This window comes from Globicephala melas, chromosome 20 (genome assembly GCF_963455315.2).
Source record: "Globicephala melas chromosome 20, mGloMel1.2, whole genome shotgun sequence".
Lineage (NCBI taxonomy): Eukaryota > Metazoa > Chordata > Mammalia > Artiodactyla > Delphinidae > Globicephala > Globicephala melas.
The window spans coordinates 4,524,002-4,546,691 of NC_083333.1; the positions used below are offsets into that span (position 1 = coordinate 4,524,002).

General features: G+C 38.1%; 1 protein-coding gene across 1 annotated transcript in view; it reads left to right on the forward strand.

The window, feature by feature from the left end:
- The window catches only part of NLK (nemo like kinase), a 146,825-nt gene extending 124,721 nt beyond the window's left edge, over nt 1-22,104 (forward strand). Inside the window, exons 6-11 of the mRNA XM_030862064.3 lie at nt 2,853-3,062; nt 6,208-6,309; nt 11,822-11,908; nt 17,051-17,249; nt 18,167-18,260; nt 20,301-22,104. Coding sequence (XP_030717924.2) covers nt 2,853-3,062; nt 6,208-6,309; nt 11,822-11,908; nt 17,051-17,249; nt 18,167-18,260; nt 20,301-20,355 — 747 coding nt within the window. The 3' untranslated portion in view covers nt 20,356-22,104. The remainder of the gene's footprint in view (nt 1-2,852; nt 3,063-6,207; nt 6,310-11,821; nt 11,909-17,050; nt 17,250-18,166; nt 18,261-20,300) is intronic.
- Nucleotides 22,105-22,690: the final 586 nt, after the last annotated feature.

Genomic DNA, 22,690 nt, shown 5'->3' on the forward strand with positions numbered 1-22,690 from the left:
AAGAGCTGTAACCTATCCCCATAACCTATTTTTATTCTTAAAAAAAATTAAGAATGTTATAGTCAGGGACTTCCCTGGTGGCGCAGTGGTTAAGAATCCACCTGCCAATGCAGGGGACACGGGTTCAAGCCCTGGTCCAGGAAGATCCCACATGCCGTGGAGCAACTAAGCCCGTGCACCACAACTATTAAGCCTGTGCTCTAGAGCCCGCTAGCCACAACTACTGAGCCCGCGTGCTGCAACTACTGAAGCCCGTGCGCCTAGAGCCCGTGCTCCAAACAAGAGAAGCCACCGCAATGAGAAGCCTGCGCACTGCAATGAAGAGTAGCCCCCACTCTCCACAACTAGAGAAAGCCCATGCACAGCAATGAAGACCCAACACAGCCAAAAATAAATAAATAAATATTTTAAAAATAAGTAAACCCTGGTTTTAAAAAAAAAAAACCTTAAAGTCAGGAATTCTTTGTCCTATTCATACCAAGTCACTTTATGACAATTTAAGCCAGTTTCTTCTTATTTCAGTTTCTGGTTGGAGAACTTCACAAAGCATTTGTGTAGAATCTGTCATGCTTGACGCCATTAACTGCTTGCAGTCCATTTTCCAAATCGTTATGGTATTGTAACCTCTGGCTACATGAATGAGTAACTAAAAGAAAATGTCATTTATGAATAAACAACATACAGATGAGAACAAATTGAAATTTTGCTCTGTTCCTTTAACTTGTCTTAGCAGCCTACTTTTAAAAGCCAGAGTAGAGTGCCAGTCTACTGATGCTAATACTCTCTTCTCAAATGTAAAAATGCATAGAAAATAATTATGATAAAACATTTTTTAAAAATTAACGCTCTTTCAGATTGTGAATATATTTTGTTTACTATTAGGCACAAAACAGATAATTTTGCTGGAAATCGAATATCTTTTTGGTTATCTGACCATATAAGCTTCTTACTTTGAATTTAGCCTGTCTTCCAAATAAATTGCCAAAAATGATTCCAGATCTGTTTTATAAGAGAAAACATTTTCTGCTGGGTAGGTGGTTGGTTGTTTTTTTTTTTCTTTTTAGTATAAATACAAGAAAATTAAAGTAGATTTAAGTCCTTTCCTCTGGTTTTATTTTGTTTTAAAAGATATCCTAAAATTTTTTGGCCAAGTAATAGAGCGTTTAAACATTATGTGTTATTTGAACACTGGCCTTTGGGAGGATTTGAAAAACAACATATGCCTTTCTTCCTTTTTGGTATAGTTTTTCCTGTGTGATCTGGAAATTTACTTTCATTTTTAAGTTTTAAAGATGTTGGCTTTATACTTCTTCATCCCCACATACAAACATGAATTCATTTGATGTGACCAGGCATAGTACATTCAAGATAAAAAGAGAGGATTGCCAAAAATTAGGGGTAAAATTTGTTTTCTTTAAAGCAGTGGTTTTCAAGTTTTTTCAAGCCTCCAGACCCTTTTTTCAAATGAAATATTATGCTGGGACCTCAACTTAGAAGACAGATAAAAAGTGTTATTTTTTTGGGCTTCCCTGGTGGCGCAGTGGTTGGGAGTCCGCCTGCTGATGCGGGGGACGTCGGTTCGTGCCCCGGTCCGGGAGGATCCCACAGGCCACGTGGCGGCTGGGCCCTTGAGCCATGGCCGCTGGGCCTGCGCGTCCGGAGCCTGTGCTCTGCAGCTGGGGAGGCCACGGCAGTGAGAGGCCCACGTACCGCAAAAAAAAAAAAAAGTGTTCTTTTTGTCCCTTATAATATTGACTCAGAGTTAATCAGTGAGAACACTGGAGCTTAGATGGTCATTACTCTTTTATCTCATCCTCAGTGCTCCCAGTTTTTGTTTTGGTTGCCCAGTATCAAGAAAATCTTAATTCCTGAAAATAAGCAGAAGTTGCTGGTGGTGGCACTGCTGCTATTTACTAACAGCTCACCTTGCAACCTCCAAATACTTTTCACTTAAACAGAAGGAGCAAGAAAAGATTTATTCCTAGGTCTGCATGTAAATTAATCAGTCTTTCTCATTTACCATTATGTCTCCAAGTTCTAGCATACTGTCTAAAATATAACAGGCACTCAATTAATTAAATGTTAATGGTGTGAAGAAATGAAGGAACCTGTTAGCATTGTTATTCTACAGTGTGCTACATTTTGACATATTCACACATTTGAGTGTGTATTTTAAATAGATACATGTGAAATTTAGGTAAAATGTTTACGGAACTCCTGAAGTACCTCCTCAGAACTGGATTTAGCAGGACTCCATTTGAAACCCATAGCTTTAAAGAAATTTTACTATATATATTCCATTGAGATAGTGAACATATGGGAATTTCCTCCAGTCTAGTGGTTAGGACTTGGTGCTTTCACTGCCGGGGCCCCAGGTTCCATCTCTGGTCGGGGGAGCCAAGATCCTGCAAGCCATGTGGTGCGGCCAAAAACAAACAAACAAAAGATAGTGAACATAGTTAGCTCAGGAGGTCTTCAAGATTTTCCTTGTAATATCTTCCTCCATAAGCCAGCCTTGAAAATAAATTAGCTTGATTTGTTCATCAAACCTAGAAGTATGCATTCAGCTGCTTTTTGTTTGTTTAGTTAGTTCCAGTTGAAAACAGATGAAAAGTGAAAAGCATATCTTTACAATACATCATTTTATATAGAAATATGGAAGTTTGAGACTTTTCTTCCCTTTCATCCAAATAAGATCAAATTATGTTGACACAAATATACTCTGCCTATATCATTGAAAACTTTTCAAAGTTCAGAGGTCTATCAAGATTTTAGTTTTTTGTTATTTTGTTTTACTTTTAAACTTGTAAATATATTTGTTTGACAATATTTTGATAATCTTTTCTATTTAGATTTGTGATTTTGGATTGGCCAGAGTGGAAGAATTAGATGAATCCCGTCACATGACTCAGGAAGTTGTTACTCAGTATTACCGGGCTCCGGAAATCCTGATGGGCAGCCGTCATTACAGCAATGCTATTGACATCTGGTCTGTCGGATGTATCTTTGCAGAACTACTAGGACGAAGAATACTGTTTCAGGCACAGAGTCCCATTCAGCAGGTATGATTTCACTTTAGGCTTTAGGAGCTTTTCAATTCTGTTACAGATTTAAAGGAAAAACCATCTTGCACACATGTCTTGGGCTTATTCATTGTACTGTCTAAATTGCTTTTAGCAAATTCAAGTTCACTTAAAATTCAGAAAGTTATGAAGTTGAAGATTACAGAGATATTGATTTTGCAACTTATGAGCCTATTAGAGGGAATGTTGACTTTATTACACGCACTGATGCATGGCAGCAGACTCAGATGTAACAGTTTGCACAGGTGTAATCTTCAGTGGTTAGAGGGCCTCTGTTCTTTCTAACTGAATGGATCTGACATGAAAATGTATTGGGTGACTTAATGTACTTACACTTTGTGCTTAGAATATAAATTTTAAGTGTTGACTTCTTTAAATATGAACATTTAGAAACCTTTCTAACTTTTATTGAGCTAAAATATTTAAATGTGGCAGAGAACATCAGGAGCTGATTAAACTGTAGCTTCAGGAAACCGTTCCTGATATTATACTTTAACTGTCCGTCTTTATAGCTAATTCATTACTACCCATATTTTCTTTGGGGTAATTCCTAAGTATTTTTTATTCATAAATTTTAACAGTATTGTTTGCGTGAGAATAACGTAACAATGATGAGTCAGGCCGTAGAATCAAATTGGTGGGTTCAAATCCTAGCTCTGCCATTTGCTATCTGTCAAATCTTGGGCAAGTTAAACTGTTCCTGAGGATTGTTGTGCAGATTAAATGAAGTAGTAAAGCTGAAAGTAAGGCCTGGGGTCTAGTAAGCACTTAGTAAACGTTAGCAGTTATGATGGTCGTGATGGTGGTGTGCCAGGGTGTGAGGGATACAGCCATATAAGACAAAGCTTTGTGAAACTTTCACATGAGATAGAAAATAAGTATACCAATAAATATAATCCCAAGTAATGATAAATTCTATGAAGAAAAAAATTTAACCAGGTTAGGGATAGAGAATGATGATGGAGCAGAGCAGTGCTAAAGGACTCTTTGAAGGGATAACATTTGAGGAGTGACCCAAGTGAAATGAGGGAGCAAGATACCGGGAAGAAGTATTCCAGGAAAAGGGACAACCAGAAGGTGCCTGGACGGAGGTGAGGCCAGCAGCATACCTGGGACAAAAGGGACAACCAGCATAACAAAGCCCTTTGAGGCAGGAACAAGTGTGGCGTGTTGGAGGCATGGCTTGATTAAGGAAGAGTATGTAAGAGATGAGGTCAGAGAGAAAGAGCCTGACCATGGAGACCTGATAAGGACTTTGGATTTTATTCTATCCAAAGTGTGATGGAAAGCTCTCTGTTTTTGAGCAAGGGTTTTGAGCAAGGGAGTGTTAAGATTTTGATTGATCACATTTTAAAAGATCACCCTAACTATTGTGTATCTTTGTAAATAATTCATGCACCTGACCAAAAATGAAATCATTTCCTTTATGCTCTATCTACCAAGAATTGTTAACTGATACATTAGAAACTATATATGCTCTGATCAACATTTAAATCTATTTCTCTGCTATACATTCAGTCTTTTTGTTTAAGTTTACATCTTTTACAATTGATCCTGGTGATAAAAAATTATCATAAATAATCTAATGTTGGATACTATTGATAATATTCACTTTACTATTCAATTTCTTTAGAAGGTAGAGCTTAACAGACTTACCTGTAAGATGATATGTCATATCTGGACATAAGCTGCCATACAGAAAAGCTTAAGTAAAAATTAAGATGTTCAAATACTATATATTGAACAAGGATCTTGGGTTGCTGCTGAAAAGAATGTACAAAGGAAAGTGTGAAGCAACTGAAACGGGATTCAAATATCTCATTTTCTAGAGAGATAGCATAGGTCTTGAGTTTGCCAGTCTCATGTAGCCACTGAAGTCTCCTTCACATCTATCAGTCATCAGTGTATTTTGGAGTGAGAAATCAAGATCTAAAATGAAAAAACAGTCTAACTTCTAAATGGAAGTAGATATTTTCTGTAGCATTTTCTCCTTTATCTTCGAGAAATAAATACCCTATGTACTGTAGTACCAGCAGACTTCATAAAAATGTTTCTCATCCGTAGGTCTGACACATTTTAGACAACTTTCTCAATATTTCCATTTGTTTTCATGAGCCAGTCATTTCCTTCGGCCTTTAGTGTAGTTGTTAGAGGTCCAAAAGTATCGCCAACACACTTTTCCCAAAGAGCTTTTATATAGAGATCTTTTATTCTGTGCAAAACAAGCTACTTGAGAATCTCTATTATCCTGGAGGGCAGTGATACTGATGGCTACCCCATAGCTTAGTTAAGTGCAGAAAATAGTGCTTTGTATTTGGCAACCCCAGAACCAGGAAAATAAGTATCCACTGGATAAGAATTTTCCATCCTGGAGGAATTAGAATGAAATGTTATTGCTAATTGGGTTATGAAATTAGAACAATCATAGCACTAAAGAAAATTGTTAAGGTAGTTTGCTACCTACAAAGACTTGTTTGTGAGAAGACCATTTTTATTGCTCTCCTTTATTGTGCACAGCTAATTAGGTGTGGCCTTATGCGGTGTCATGGTTTTCTAAATCACACGGTTTTTCGCCAGTATAAGAGATTTCTAGCGTAACCAGATGTAAAGGGTCTGCACTGGCCCAAACTTAGCTTTTATTTCAGGTGTGAATGTTCTGAGTATTTACTAAATCACAGCTGCCTGGTTTGGATTAGCTCCTCGATGAGCCTGAATCCGTTTGAAGCATCAGAATCCATTGATTAACTGTTTGAACAGAATAGTCATTAGCCATCACTGAGAGTGCAGTTTGTTTCTACAAGGATCATAGAGGCTGCGGTATCAAGACATGGGGCAGGCAGATGCAGACCCTAAATTACTATAGCCTTAGAATGCCATGCTTCCCAAAACTATTTTCTCTATTTGTATCTTACAGATTCCTAATAAACATTTATCTGTTTGTTTGTTTGTTTGTTTTTAAAAAGGCCAGAAGGTGAAAGTAGAGGCTCCTACCAGTTAATCTGGAAGTTGCCTTAATATTTTTTTCCCCCAAATTTGGTCCTCATCTCTAACGCTGTGATTTAAGAGTAATGAAATGTTGTTTCCATGAGCTTACTGTCCATCTGTACTTCATGTTTCCTCGTAGTTGGATTTGATCACAGATCTCTTGGGCACACCATCACTGGAAGCAATGAGGACAGCTTGTGAAGGTGCTAAGGCACACATACTCAGGGGTCCTCATAAACAGGTAAGAGGAGAGAAGGGCTCTGTATTTGGTAACCATCTGTTTGGGCAGAGTTTTCTTCCAACAGAATAATGAAATGAGAATTTTTAAACAAAAGCATTACTTGTAGGTTTTATTAATTTTTTTATGTCATGGCCATAAGTAAGAAAATGTTAAAATATTTGTCAAACCCAATAGAATATAGTAATTCCCAATGCTATAGGAAAAAGTAAATATTTTTGTAGCACCTTTGCTAATAAATGACCCCTGGCTTTTGTCTCCTGGTTTTTGATGTGTCCGGGAAAAGTTACTGGGGGTGGAGCTTTGACCTCAGTACCATAACCTAGTGCATGTATACTCAAGATACACTTTCCACATACTGAGCCGAAATACCTGGTGTCTCTCATTCCAGCCAGGAATGTGAAGCTGTTTCTATTGCCCTCTTGCCACTAACACAGAATCAGATGTGAATGTTGTTAGAAAAGAAGTATGAAGAGAGATTGCCAGATTTGCACTGATCAATATTACTTGCAACCAGCCAAGTCACTGCTGAGAAAGACAAGATGGTTATTATCTCCACCCTGTCGATTTAGCAGCATTTTTTAGAAGCACTTTCCTAATCTCCTTTGGACAAAACAGCTTAATGATGTGAAGAGTGAGTAAGGGGAATACTTTTCCTAGGAACAACAAACCGAAACAGAAGAGAGAAGGCTTGAACAGGAAGACTCGGCAACTGATTTTCCTGGGCTTTGCCTTGCTTTCTTTTAAACTGGGCATTTAGATGATCTGATTGATCATTAGAAGATCTGGTTGATCTAATTGATAGACCAAATGACAGACTGAGTTTGACAGTCCTCTCAATTACCTGCCAGACATTTGGTCAAGGCCTTACCTTTCCCTTGTGGTTCCCTCTCTGTGATTCTAGTGACTCCAGAGCTTCCATTTTGACAGGCAAAAAGGGCAATGGGTAAAGTGTGTTATCTTCTAAAGCCAGCCTGAACTAGTAAATGTAGATTTACTACTAGAGATGTAGGTGCTGGTATTTTAAATAGCCTCCTGCTGGTTACATCCTTCTGTTGCATTTAGTTTAGAAGTATAGAATCATTTGGGCCCTAACTCCCTTAGAAGAGCACAGTAAGTCTTAACCTAGAGGAAGGTTCTATATAAATAGAAAGAACTAACAAGATCTGTTATGTTCAGTTTACTGGCCAGTATCAGGAATATTAATCTAATTTATCAATACCTGGCGCATATACCTTCAAAGCAATTTTTTAAAATTTTGTATATATGCAAGTAATATGTGAGTACATGTAAAATAAAAATTCTACAGAGAGTTAGTCATCCATAGCTACCCCCACGCCATCCTAGTCTCTTCTGGATTAATTTTAGAATATCTTTCCAGACATATTTTTCTATGCATTTATTTACATAATTTGTACAAACAGAAATATGTACTATTATTTGTTGGGACTTTTTAAAAAATATACATATACAGGAGAACCTTATTGGCTATCTTCTTAAAGTCACAGATTACTGCCTCAAATTAATATACTTGTGTTGGTTTATTAATATACATATTTGCATGTGGCATCAGTCAGGACTCTTTCCACTGAGACAGTTAAAACTGACTTAAGCAAAAAAGGGAACTTACTGGCTCATATAACTGAAAAGTCTTGAGCTACCACTGACTTCAGGCTCTGCTGGATTCAGGTAGTCAAGTGATATTTCATGCCAGGAATCTGACTCTTCTGTTCTGTTTTCCTATGTGGTGGCTTCATTTTCAGACAGGCTTTCCCCCATGTGTTTGCAAAAATGGAACCAGTAGTCTAGCCCTGCGTTCTATTAGCATATCAATCCTCAGGAAAGAGCTTTCCCAAATAGGTCCATAAAAATATTTGGAAGGTCTCTGATTCCATTAGGAATGTATTTGGTTATGAGTAATAGAAAACCTTGCTTACAGTGGTTTAAAGAAATAGAAGTTTATTTTTTTCCTCATATCATGAAGTCTCAGAGGTAGGCAGTCTGGTGATGGCATAGCAGCTCAATTATGTCATAGAGGATTTAATTTTTTTCTTTCTCTCTGCTTTTGCCATCTTTAGAATATTGACTTCATAGTCTCTTGCCTATTGCCTCATGGTCACAAAATGACTGTAGCTTGTCCAGAAATCATCCATATTCAAAGGGAAAAAATGGAGGAAAGAGGGAGCGCTAGCACTATCTGTTCCTTTTATCAGGAAAGCAAAAGTTTTCCCAGAAGCCTGCCTAGCAAACCTTTGCTTATATGTCATTGTCCAGAACTATGTGATATGTGGCCTCCGAGATGGCAAGAGAAGCTAAAAAAAAAATGGGTCTTTTCTATCCCAGTTAATAAAGGTAGATAAGGATAAAAGGATTGGAGGTGTGTGTTAGCTTATCCATTCCATTGTATGTTCCTGACCTGTATTAACTGTGTGCCCATCCTGGAACCAGTCGTGGTGCTCAGGGGAATATACCATATGATTGGCCAGGCCTGGGTCAAGTGCCCATCCTTGGAGTTCAGAGATTGAAATCAAGCCCAGCCAAACCACTTGATCTGAGAGTGAAAAAGGGAGTGGTTCCCTTAAAGTCAGGAAACGGGGGGCAGACAAGAACACTATATGGCATTTTTAACTTACTGTCTCTTTTCCACAACTCAAAATCTTAGCTGCCATGGCCCAGGGACCTATTAAGGGCAGATACTTGTTGAGGCACTGCCGTTTTGGTAGGATTGAAAAGTCTCTTAAGAGCCCTTAGTCCCTTTGTTCATCTCTTACAAGGTTTAGATCTTCATCATTCCTCAGATTGTTCTCAGCTAATTGTGTCAGAAATAGGTAAAGTATTTTCACTGAGGTGAAAATGGTCCTGTCCCCTGACAGGGACCTTATCTTACAGTTAAGAGACTCAGAGTATGGTAGAGAGTTCATTCAATTCAAACTTCTTATGTTTCAATTGGGGGTTTCTTTTATATAATCCCAAGAATGCTTACTAGAGTGCACTGTGCATGGTGCAACTCAACGCTGCTGACTGAGGAGCTCAGCTTCTCTGCTGCCGGGTGAAGACTGTCAGCAATATCTAACAGGCCCTGTGCAGCCTGGCCGGTGCTGCCGGGGTGACCACACCCTGCAGTTGGCTCACGATGACTGTGGCATATACCATCTAGGGCCTCTTGCCCGGGCATAATGGCTGGTAAATTAGAGGGGAAGAAAATGGAATTAGAAATGCAGCATTTCTAGTATTGCATCTTTCCTGTGGAGCCAATGCTAAATTATTAACAGGTGTCATTCTAGAGAGGTACTGGCATGACTGAACTGACTGTTTTTCTCTGTCCCTCTTTTTAACTTGCATATATAATATAAACACAGGAAAGGAGAAAGCATATCAGATGACTGTTTAGGCTGAAATGAAACTTAGGCTTATTTTTAGTGTATTTGTTGGGGTATGCTTCTGTAAAGAAAGATAATATTGGGGGGGTGGATTTTAAAAATTTCAGGTAGCCTTAAACATCCACTCTTGATTTTCACAAGCTCCCCATCCCATACCCAGTTGTCTTTGAGTCGTAAATTTTGCCTTCTAATTTGTCTTATATCCTCTATTCAGTGGCCTCTGGAACTGTTTGTTTATGTGTTTTCCTTGCCCACAGAGAGGTGTTATTCATCTTTGTTGTCCCAGCACCTAGCTCAGGGTCTGGCACTTGGTGGATGTTAGATGATCAGCAGTGGTGGTGGTAGGTAAGCAGGTCTGTACTTGTGCAGTCTAATGGATGAGAAAGCTAAGGTTCAAGGGACTTATCTGAGTCTAGTGATGGCAGAGTTAGAATTTGAAGCCGCGTCTTCTAGTACTCATTCTAGTGTTCCCTTCCCTATAACCTGCCTGCACCACAAAAATGGGATGAGGGGTAGATTCACTTTGAGAGTGGAAAGAAAAGAATTGCTTATGGAGAGACATTTTGGTCAGTAAAAACTGACTGGAATTTGGCTGCCATCCTGCACAAGCCAGTGAAAAAAAGCACAGCTATTCACAGTCAAACCAAGAATCGGAATCTTTTAAGAATATCAAATTACTTCATTTTACACAATAAAAAAGTTCTTATGGAAAATATATGTAAATTGTAAGTTAAAACCTCTCCCCACGCTCTCCACAATCCCCCCCTCCTTTATCTTGACTAATACAAATAATTTCAGAGCTGTCATAGATTTACATATTTTTAGCAGGAAAACATGTAAATGCATCAAGGAGTAGTAAATTGGTCTACAAATATATATATATGGATTTTAGGGGTTTTTGTTTTTGGTCGCACCCCACAGCACGTGGGATCTTAATTCCCCAACCAGGGATCGAACCTGTGCCCCCTGCAGTGGAAGTGTGGAATCCTAACCACTGGACTGCCAGGAAATTCCCATCTACAAATATTTAAATGCCAACTATATATGGGTTCTGTGCACATAATGCTTTTTACCTATAGTAATCCTATCAAGTGTCATGCAATTTTAGAACTAAAGTAAACTTCAGTGATCATTTAGTCCAACCTCCTCATTTTATACTTAAGGATACTGAGATTCAGGATGTTGATTTATCTAATTAGTTAGTAAACTAGAACCCCCATCTCATCTCCTGTTACTCTTGATCCTGAAGAAAACATCTGTATGGTGAATAATTACCTCCTGATGATTCTGAGGTGTCTTGTTGTTCTTGTAGAATTTTCCTCTACGGCTTAACTGAGGGAAGGAGGCAGATATGTAAAATACTTGATGTTAGTGGTTATCATAGTAGGATTCTAGGCCCGTGATTGAGATATAAGGAGACCTTTTAGTGTTACTTGCGTGAGAGACAGTGCAGTGATGCCATTCACCTGCTCCATCCCCTGACCCTCCAAGCAGCGAAATAAAAGCTTTATAAGTTCTGTGGCTTCTCAGGTCATTAGAGTCGTCTCCCTGCCTCAGTGCAAGAGGGTTAGATATAGGCATGTGGATATGCCTGCCACTTAAAAAAGACAGTTATTGAGTGAGTAATCAGTGCTAAAGTGGTGTCATCCTTTCTTAGAAGATTCTGTAAATTCCTGAGTGTCCTAAGGCTCCTTTAGTGTTTTAGCAAGGTAATGTTGCCGTAAGACATAGTTCACATGCCTGCTTTGCGCAGTTTACTTGCATGTAGCCAAGGTTTTAAATCTTCTTTTCTCCCATCCTTGGGCGTGTTTGGTCTTCCCTTCTTGCCAAAGCGTGTATGATATAAGGCTAACAGGAGCTCCGTATTTTCAGGATTAGCTTTCATTTTTCATAGGCTCTTCTGTGCTCTGACCTACAATGGGTAATCATTGCAATATAAAATATGCCACTGAAAGTCAGTGACAGTTGTTGCTTTTGAAGACTGGTTAATGAGGGGAATACTCATTTCCTTTGAGTCGAGACTCATGTGCACTCACCTTTTGAGCTGGGTACTTACCTTGTCATAAATTGGCTGTATTCCATATCTACTTACACAAACACTCACTTGCATATTTGAATTCTTTATTTTTTCACAGCCATCTCTTCCTGTACTTTATACCCTGTCTAGCCAGGCTACACATGAAGCTGTTCATCTCCTTTGCAGGATGTTGGTCTTTGATCCAGTAAGTAGTGTTTGTTTTTATATTTTTTTTAATGAATTAAAAATATGTGTTCTAAGAAAAACATCCTGGCTTTGAATAGATGGGCAATGTAAATAATGACTTTTTTTTTTTAATAATGACTTTTTAAAAGATAAACTTCAGCCCCCAGTTCCATGTGTATCATGCTCACCCATCACACAGAAGTTTGAGTATTAACACATAAGAGTCTAGGTGAAGAGAGATAAGGAACGGTACCATCCTTATTTATCTCGATATTTGTAAAAGGAGTTTGACACCAATTCGAATTAGGAAAAAAAATTTTTTTAACATTATTTGAAAAAAATCTGCCCATTGTATTGCGTAAGGAAATATTTACTCTGGGTTGTTGAAATGGTGGCTTTTCCAAATGCCATTTCTAGACTTGACTCTTCTGGGGCAAAGTTCAGCTCTTCGTTTATTCATTTGTCCAAAGAATATTCATTATTCGCATCTGTGCCAATAACTGTTGTCAAAGAAGACTAAAAAACGGAAGCATTTAGGAAAGAAAATTTTACTTGCCGAGAGTACATGGAAGTCACCAAATACAAAATACAACAGATATTTAAAGGGGAAAAATACCCACAAAATTACCAGTTAAGTTTACATTGGTTTGTTCATGATGAGAAAACAGCAACTTTCTCACATGATTATTAAATCCACAGAAGTCAGAACTATCTTCAGATGTCAGCATAACAAAGATGAGGGATAAAAATGTTTTGTTAGGAAGTCCAGGTTTGTGGGAAACAGGGTTCTGTTATTTGGGGGACCAGAACCGATCAGAGTGATCAAGTTATTTTTATTACATCTCAGGGTGCAAAGTGGATTTTTTGTTTGGTTGGTGTTTTTGTTTTCCTTTTGTTTGTTTACTTTGGCATGTGAGTGAGGTACTTAGTGATATGGGAAGCAAGACAAAGTGGCAGTTCTTGTTCCCACAGTCTCTCCTTGTGGTCAAGTTCCTGCCATTAAAGACAGTTTCAGCCACATAATTTGCTGGATGAGCTAGTGGTTTAGTGTCATTAGTTTGATATTTTATTTCACAAGTTTATCTGCGTAGCTAACAGGAGATGTTGATTAATACATAGAGACCTTTTGTATGGTTAACAAAACTAGAGGCACATGAACTTCAGGTTTCAGAGGTAATTTCTGTCTGCCCATTAAGGATTTTCTAAAGTCCCTGAGGTTAAATTTACTTTTCTGTGTCAGAAGTATGTTATTTTCTTTATTAGTTCCACTTAGATTAAGAACGAGGAACTGTGTAATTCACCTGTGCCAGGTTTTTCCCGCAGTACTTACAGATGTTGGGTGTTCTCTTTCTCTGAGATCCCATGTTTATTTATGATCCTGACCTGCCAGGAGCTCATGGCTGGAACTCTAAGGCTGGAATTTCCTGAACTGTACAGCGGATAACACGCATATTTCCTGGGAGGCCTTTTAGACATCAGTTCTACATGTGAAATGTAGTCCTTATTCCTTAACAGTGGGATTGTCACACCTAATTAAATGAAACCTTTGGTGTGGTCATAGTTACAGATTAGATTTATCTATAAGAAGGAGATATGATTTATCTGGAATTTTTTTCTGACATATGCTTACTGAATTTAGTTTATGATTGATATTAAGGATTCTTTTTCTAGTTCTGAGGGTTCATTTAGAAATAGATACCTTTTTTTTTTTTTTTTTTTTTTTGGTGGTACGCGGGCCTCTCACTGTTGTGGCCCCTCCCGTTGCGGAGCACAGGCTCCGGATGCGCAGGCTCAGCGGCCATGGCTCACAGGCCCAGCCGCTCAGCGGCATGTGGGATCTTCCCGGACCGGGGCACGAACCCGTGTCCCCTGCATCGGCAGGCGGACTCTCAACCACTGCGCCACCAGCGAAGCCCTAGATACCATTTTTAAAGAATGTTTCATTCTGGTTTTAACCTGTTAAATTTGAGGGTTAGTGATACATTAAGAAGAAAGAAATGAGGGTTTTATTACCTCAAAATAGTGATGACATTAAACAAATCTCCAGAGACCGTAATTTATGTAAAGGCAGTAAACAGTTACAAGCAATATTTTTAAAGCACAACAATAATTATTAGGAATTTAGACAACTATTTACTTTTTTCTCGACAAACAAAAAAACACTGTTATCTTGCATACACATCTTCCTATCATCACCCATTCTTTTACGTTCTTTAAAACAATACATATGTATTTTAACCCAAAGGTATTTGCACATCTTTTTTAACTGTTTATTGATGGCTACTCAATACTGTATTAATGAAGAGCCTAGGTATATTAAAATTATGTTGTCCGTATATCCAAAGACCATTTATTAACTCAAATTAATGTTAGTAAGGTCTTATTGTTAATTAAGAATTAGGAGATTGAAATTTTAGTTGACTCATTAAGTCTTTATGATTCGTAGCATACAAAAAACTAATTTCTTTTTAGAAACACATTACCTATTATGATTCATCTCATTTAGTTTAACACATAATTTGTAATTCCATAATCTTAGAGTAATATTAGTTTATCTGACCAGCAAAACCAGTAGGAAAAAAAATCAAATTCAGAATGATTAGGCTTTTTATGAGAAAACAAACCTAAAACTTATATAAATGAGAATATTGTATTAGCGTTATTTGTACAGGTGTTTTTAAATTTTTATAACTATTAACTCAGACTGATTTGTCCAAAGAGTCATCTTGTATACAATTATCTTATACAATTATATACCGGATATTAAAACTTCTAAGGTGTTTAAGAGAAATATTTTGCCTACTTTGTAATCTAGTAATCAAGTAATAGTATTATTTTAACTCCCAATTAAAGCTTTTTTTAATCTTTGAGTTATAACTTGAGCAAGCAAAAATTTCTAAAGAGCCAAAATATTTTATTCATAAGGAAGAAGAATGTTTTTACATCTTTCCATTGCTTTTTATATGTCTTTAATGTGTTGATACTGTTTCTAAAAGCCAGTTGCAATAGGAGTTTGCTCCATTTGATTTTAAGAGATCTCATAATATGATGTATTAACTCGCCTCAGAAGTATACGAAGTACATCCATTTATATTTGTAAAATGGAAAATTTTATCACTTATTCAGAACTAGAAGAGCCAATTTTGATAAAGTAACAAAATCTAGGATATAAACAAGTGAAGTGTCCATATCTATTACAAATGTTGATTACTTAAACAAGATGTAATTAAGACATAGAGGACATAATTATGCACCATCAATTCCTTCAAAAGAACATCACTATTAAATCTGAGAAATTTTGTGATTTTTTTTTCCTCAATTTAACAGGACAGTTTTTCTTTTCAGTGTTCATACCCCTTAAAAAACGAGTCTCCTTTCTTTAGCCGTGTTTCAGAAGTCCCAAAGAGACCTTAATTTGTTTAGAGAAATGAAAGTTGATCATTGCATGCTAGGGATTTGATTTACTTTTTGTTCAAAGGCTTCTCTTAGGTAAGACACTTTAGAGGACCCCATATTGGTGCACAAGGAACATTCAAACACAGAGCGTGCCATCCATAGTTAGGAAAACACCAAAATCTCTTCAGCTTTGCATCTGAAATTTCAGGAAATACCAGCGTTCCCAGACGAACAAAAAAGACTAACAGTGAAGCCAGATTCCATCTGCTGGTGGCAGCTGACAGGGGCCCAATTTCTGACATCTGCCACCTGACAGAAGTGACTTAATGGTCATATGATAAAATTAAAACCCAGATTCAATCACTGCTGCCACCAGTTTGGACACGATCAGCCATGTTCAGTCAGAAACAGAAATAGACTTGGCCAATAACCAGATTTAGTGGGCAAAAGCCAAAGAGCTCAGTCCCACACGTGAGACTGGCCAGAGATGCTGAGGACTGAGAGGGGCCCAGACCCAGGCAGGGTGTTAGACCTTGATGCCAGTGGAACCTCTGGGAATAGTTGGACTCATTTAGGAAGAAAAGGAAAAGTTTAGTTGCTAACTGTGCTAGTGAGTCAGACTTCAGAAGGGCTGCATCACCAAATACAAAACATGACAAGTAGCAAAAGGAACAAAACCAGGATTGTGAAGCTTACATTCATCTCTTCATGGTGGATAAACAGCAGCTTTCTCTTGTTATTATCATATCCCAAAAGGTCATGACATGCCTTTTAACATTAGCATAGCAAAAAATCAGAGATAAGGTGTTTTTAGGGAATCCAGGTTTATGGGAAATATTTAACATTTTATTACTTGGGGGACCAGAACCAGTTGCGGTGATCCAGTTATTTTTGGTTTGAGTGCAGATGGTTTTCTTTTTTTTAGTTGTGTTATGTGAAGTGCTGGATCATATTATAAGCAGGGCAAAGTGTCAGTTTGTGTTCTACTCTCTACTATTGAGTCATCCTTAAATCAAAATCCACCTTCTCTCAGTAGTACTTACATACCCACTGAGCTAAAAGGAGGGACAGCTTTTTTCTTTTTTTCATGGAGAAATGAGTTTAAAAGTTTATGGTTTATGTAACCTGAAACTAGTATATTAAGTGTTCTGATCTGAAGCGCCAGAAAACCCCAGGCTGCTGACACTCACCCTGGGCTGGATATCAGAACATGGCATACAGGCCATTCATGAGCTGCTGCCTACTCCAGCAGCTTTCAGAGAAGCTTTTGCCCAAGTTGATTTGGTATCCAAGAGGATAAAAGTTTCAAGGAGCTTTGTAAAATTGCCACCATGATCACATCTCTTCTAAATGCTGAGACATATTTAGAAAATATAACTGTTATTTTAAATGTAAATATATCCCTTCCAAAGCATTACATATTTGAATGTCATGATATTTGTCATTTTTGACCCTGCATATATCTGTTTCAAGGTAAGAACTTTCAGGATCTTAGCAGCGTCATTTCTAAGTGCTTTCCGGTAGCGTATGGTGGTTTATCACAGTAGTTTGTCTTAAGTCATATACTCCCTCTACTGCTATGTTACCCACCTCCAAATTCAATTACTGTCTCACCCTCACCGTCCGCAATTATCCCTTTACACAGGATGTTCCATAAGTTAAGTATAAGCCGTGTAAAGCAGTCACTGTGGCTCGTGAAAGATCCTGTGTGGACAGTCATGTTTATCTGCAGTGTTGATGTGCTGGTCTCTAAATTTGATTTCAGTCCAAAAGAATATCCGCTAAGGATGCCTTAGCCCACCCCTACCTAGATGAAGGGCGACTACGATATCACACGTGTATGTGTAAATGTTGCTTTTCCACCTCTACTGGAAGAGTTTATACCAGTGACTTTGAGCCCATCACCAATCCCAAGTTTGATGACACTTTTGAGAAGAACCTCAGTTCTGTCCGACAGGTTAAAGGTGAGTTTGTTTTTTTGGCCCTCCGCCAGGTGGGGTGACTGGTAACATTTTCTGCTATGTGGCTGTGTGGAAAGCTGAGCTCTGGATGGAGATCAAAGCTCCTTTATATGTTTGTTTTACAAACTTGCATACAGCTGTTTGTCCGGAGCACATATGCCAAGAAAGCTGTGTGTGTTATAAAAACACTGATTTTATATCCAGGGGAAGGTCCGGCAGAGGAATGAACATTTTGTTCTTGTTTTCAAAGCTGACTGACTTAGTGTGACTCAGTATATTTAATATGTATTCACTCAGTGTGATTTCATGGAATGATACATATTGGACTTTTTTATATAACATGCAAAGTTTTTAAAAGGATAAACATCCACTGAGGGAATCATTCCTTGGATGATGACAAGAAGGGGATTTCTGATAGTCTGCTCATAAAATTTCCTGACACGATCTACTGGGGGGGCGGGTAAGGACATCCAGAATTCTGAGTGGTTCTAAGTGTTGCTCCAGGACATTTTAGAAGAGAGTCGTCCCCAAAGTGACCAGCCTGAAACTATGTACCTAAATACCAACTGAGGTTTTTTAAGTGATTTTCAAAAAGGCAATAATTACCAGCAATTTAGAAGAGTTCATTTATAATGCCAACCCAGTGGAGTCACTCTCAAATTTATAGACCATTTTACACCTTCCACTCATGGGGTTTCCAACCCCCGGAATGGCACTTTGGGGGGTTTTGCCTACGTTTAGCAGCACCTGTCATTTTGGTTTCAGAAAAGTTCCACTGGATTCTGCCTGATAGATGACATGTGTGTTTAACTAAACCACTAGGAAATGCCGTTCAGATGCTGACTAGAGTTAACCTGAGAATCCACTGCTCCCAGGCCTGCAAATTGGCGTGGGTTGTATGATATTTGTTTTCTCCACAGAAATTATTCATCAGTTCATTTTGGAACAGCAGAAAGGAAACAGAGTGCCTCTCTGCATCAACCCTCAGTCTGCTGCTTTTAAGAGCTTTATTAGGTAACTATATGGATGTAATTCTGACTTTCTTGTTAGAATTAAAAGGATGCCATTGTGAGTTTCTCATTCAGCATATTTCTGGTTTTATTTAGATTAGATAACAGATAAAAGGTCCAACAGAAAGTTTCTGTTGTGAGTTCTGGCTTAGTCAAAAGCATGTTAAAAATGTAAGCATTTGTTCTTACACTAGCTCCAGTTCACTGTGGCTGCCTTGGCAGTTCCCCAGATGCCCATTACTCTGCCTGGTCAAGTACGTGGGGATCTTCCTTTGCCAGCAGCGCGGCAGCCACTGTCCTGGCGTTGCACATGGTCCTCTCAGTTCCCACTGCCATCCCCACCACCTTAATAATAACCGCAAGCAAGAAAATTCTGTTTTATAGGTGGACTGCTGGTGTATCCTGTTTAAAGAGAAACCAACAGTCTTACTGGTTATAGAGCTATAAGCCTCCTTCAGAACCTAGAAAGCGTCATTCTCTTGATCTCTCTTTGTCCTTACCTTCTCCATCTCTTTTTCCCTAACTCCTTGTATCAATCAAGGTCCAGTCAGGAGAAAGAAACCACACCCAGTAATATGAACAGGGAAAATTTAATAACAAGCACTAACTAGGAAAAGATGGTTAACTACTAAAAGGCATGCAAGAGGATTCTGAAGAGTCTGAAGTAGCAAATGCGGAAAGCAAGTACTCCCTCTGGACTGAGGGAGAGTGAACAAGGGAGAAGTTGAGAAGTTAGAGGAAGCCCCTCTACCCAAGGCTAATAAGATTTGGACCTCTTTGGAGAGGAGCCACAGGAACACAGCATGATGGTGAAGAAACTTTACAAAAGGGGTGAGCAGAGCTGATCCATCAAAGAGCCTGCTAGGTGGAGAGAAACTTGCCAGAAAGTTTGGGTAGACCAAAGCTGGGCCTTCCAAGGGAAAAAAAAAAAGAGGCCTTGCAATGCCCTTTCAGCGCCCTCTGTTGACAAAGATTATCATTGGGCCTGTGGCGAAGGAAAAAGGTGAACAGGGTCTGGCTCAGGTATCGCAGAGCAGCACGAAGGGAGGCTTTGATCTGAGAGGCCACACGCTTCCTGCCTTCCTGCCTTTCGTTTTTCCCTCTCCTCCTTGCTTGTCTTTCCCTTCCCTTCACTTTCCTTTTAATTGGCCTTGATATAGTGTTGAAGCTGATTGAATTTATTGAACCAAGGTCAAGAATTTTTGTTTGTAATTTTTAAAATCAGGGGACTTTCATTCCTTCCATGTATTTTTCTGTAGAAAGAAGGAATTTAAGTTGCCTTTTTACTTCCCTGTGGTTTAAAATTACTTTGTTTTAATATTTTTCCCTAAGAGTCAATTAGGTGTTTTAATACCTTTCAGGTGCAAGTTATTCATTATCCTGGGCCCCCAGGAAGCAAAGTGACACACATCCCCCTCAAGTCTATAATCTTGGCAACATTAGACAGACATGTGAAATAACTGATAAAACAGATCTGTGGATAACAAGTGCTAAATGATTATCAATTAAAACTTGATAAAAGAATGCTTATGAGGCTCATTCAAAATAGGTCCCCACTTAAAATCACCTTATTTTGAGAAGCTACTTTTAAATGGATAATTCTGTATCCTTTAAGGTTATCTTCCCGACTGATTTATAAGCATTATTATTTATAATAGCTACCATTTATATTATGAAGTAGGTACTGTGAAAAACATACATTATCTCATTTATTCATCACAATATCCTATGAGGTGGATAGCATCCCTTTCCAGGAGAGGAAAGATGAAGGAATTTGCTCGGTGTCATACAACTAGTAAATGATGTGTTGCTTTCAAGCCCACTCATTAGCTACTGTACCATATCACCTCACTACAGATACAGATCCTTACATGAACAATTTGGAACAAATGCACCTTTAGAGAAGTGAAAAGAAACAAATAAAAATCCAGGAATGGACTTTACAATTTTTTTTTAAAGGAAGGGGGAAAACAGGCAGTAATGAATTGCCCTGTTGCCTTTTGTGGTGCTACAACCGGTTCACCGTGTCTCTCTTCTCTTCCAGTTCCACTGTTGCTCAGCCGTCTGAGATGCCCCCATCTCCTCTGGTGTGGGAGTGACGGTGGAAGATAATGTACTACTGAAGATGTAATGTAGCTTTCCACTGGAGTCTGGGATTTGCAATTCTGGAGGTTAATCATGCTTGTACTGTAATTTTACTAATGAAGTTTTAAATTAACAACCACTACTTGTATGATATGAATAATATTTAGAAATGTTACTAGACTTTTAATCTTGTAAAGTGGTTGTGCTTTTAGAAGAAAAATATTTTACCCAGAGTTGCACATGTTTTATGAATTTAGTGCAGCTGTTATGGCTCACCTCAGAACAAAAGAGAATTGAACCAAATTTGGGAGTTTGGGGTTTTGTGTTTTTTGTTTTGTTTTGTTTTTCTTTTTTAAAATGAAGTGAGATTGTACACACACACACACACACACACACACAGAGGACAGTCATACATTTTGATATTTGAGCCATTCCTGAAAATTTGGGGTTCTCTAAAACGAAAGAATCTGGAAACCTTGCCTGCGACCAATCATGGAGCCACGTGAGCTGATCGTGGCTGCACCTCGGGAGGGGGGAGGGGGGAGGGGCATGCCACCTAATGATCAAGCCCTATAATTAGCTTCTCATTAGAGCCGTGACGGTGATGTGTGCTGTCTAAAATCCAATGTTGTTGGTAGAGAGAATGAATTTGTGACTAGGAGAGACTAAACTTTTGTTTTCCTTACCCAGTATAAATATATATATATATATTTAATCTATTTTTATTAGAAGTTTTTCTGCTCTTTCTTACATAAAAGAACCCCCAGCATGCATCTTTCATGTGTGTAAATAATTCATTTCTGGGCTAATTTCAAAAGAATCCCAACATTGCTGTATAGAGAGAGAACTAGCTTGCACATTTTAGGTCTGTGAAATTTTGTGAGACTTTTCCTGCACTGGACAGTAAAAAAAAATAAATAAAAGACAAAAACAAATTTAAAAAAAATTTAAGCCACAAAAAAAAAGGCACATAGGGAATTATGTCAAATGTGTTTGTGTCCTTAGGCAAAGCTGTGGGAGTCTTGAAATGTCACAGTAGTAAATAACTTATTACTTTTTGACAAATTCTTTTTTCTGTTGGAACACTGAATTCTTCTGTGCATATGTATATATGAATACAAATTGAAGGCCTCTACCTCCTGGAGTTATACAACTTGGCTTGTTTACCTCCACATGCTGATGATGACTATTTTTTTTTTTTTAAGTTCAATGTGGAGACTTGAAACTTGAATGTCCCTTCCAACTTTTATATTAAAAATAAAAAGACAAGAAAATTGAAGATCGTTTTTCACCTGTACAAGGAATACTAAATGGATCGTCTTAAAATTGGTCTAGGAAAAACCTTGGTGTGTGTTATGGACAATTAACTGTTAAAGTTATTGTAAGTTATCTGTATTTAGCAGAGTATTTTCATCTTGAGTGATCTGAGCTGAATTTGAAGACTATTAATAAGTTATGTTTGGAAGTTTTAACTTCAATGAAGTAATTATTTGCTGTGAAAGAAACAAACATTGAATTACTAAACAAAGATGGTGCAATATCTTTGTTTTTTTTTTATGAGGCTCCTGAGAATCAACCCAACTGAAGCATTTCAATTCACTTGAATGAGAAACGTGTTTAGTATCAAAAGAGCCCAAGAAGACACTGGTGTGAAAGGTACAATCTCAGAGGTTGGTCAATTACCGTGGCACACTTACTGGTCACTTTGTACAATGTAGATTTGAAGTACAGTGGTGAAAACATTAAATGTGACATTTGAAAAAGAGGTGTCATCTGTTTTATTTCAACTCCTTTCCTTTATTTTCTCTTCAGTACAGCTTGTATCCTGAATTTGCAAAGTTTTGAGACATTACCTATTTATATTTCCATTTCAATCTTTGAGGTAATTAGTTGTGGGGTTTTTTTTAATCTTCTCAGACTTTAGATTGCCAAAAACATATTGGAAACTTAGTTAACTGATGTCAAAGATATTGTGGTTTAAATATATGCAATTTGATTTAGTCTTTCCAGACTTTATAGAGTCTAATCCAGTGGTTTTCAAACTTTTTTTAAGCAAAGAATCCTATTTTCATGTGAAATCAATATAATGGAGTCCATTATATTAAACAAAAGTGAGCTGCTCTGGATGCAGCAGACTGCTAAGGGGGCTTGACCCCTCCCTCCTCTTCCTTTCTGCCTCCTGCCCCTGGCATCCCAAAGGTACCTCCAGCTGAAGAAGCCCCAGCTGGGTGGTGTGACTAAGACCTGATACCAAACTGCCTAACTTCAGAATACTTTCCCTGAGACTAGATAAAACAGCATTACTCTTGGGGTTGTAGGTGGTGTGTGTACTTCTCCCTATCTTTTCCT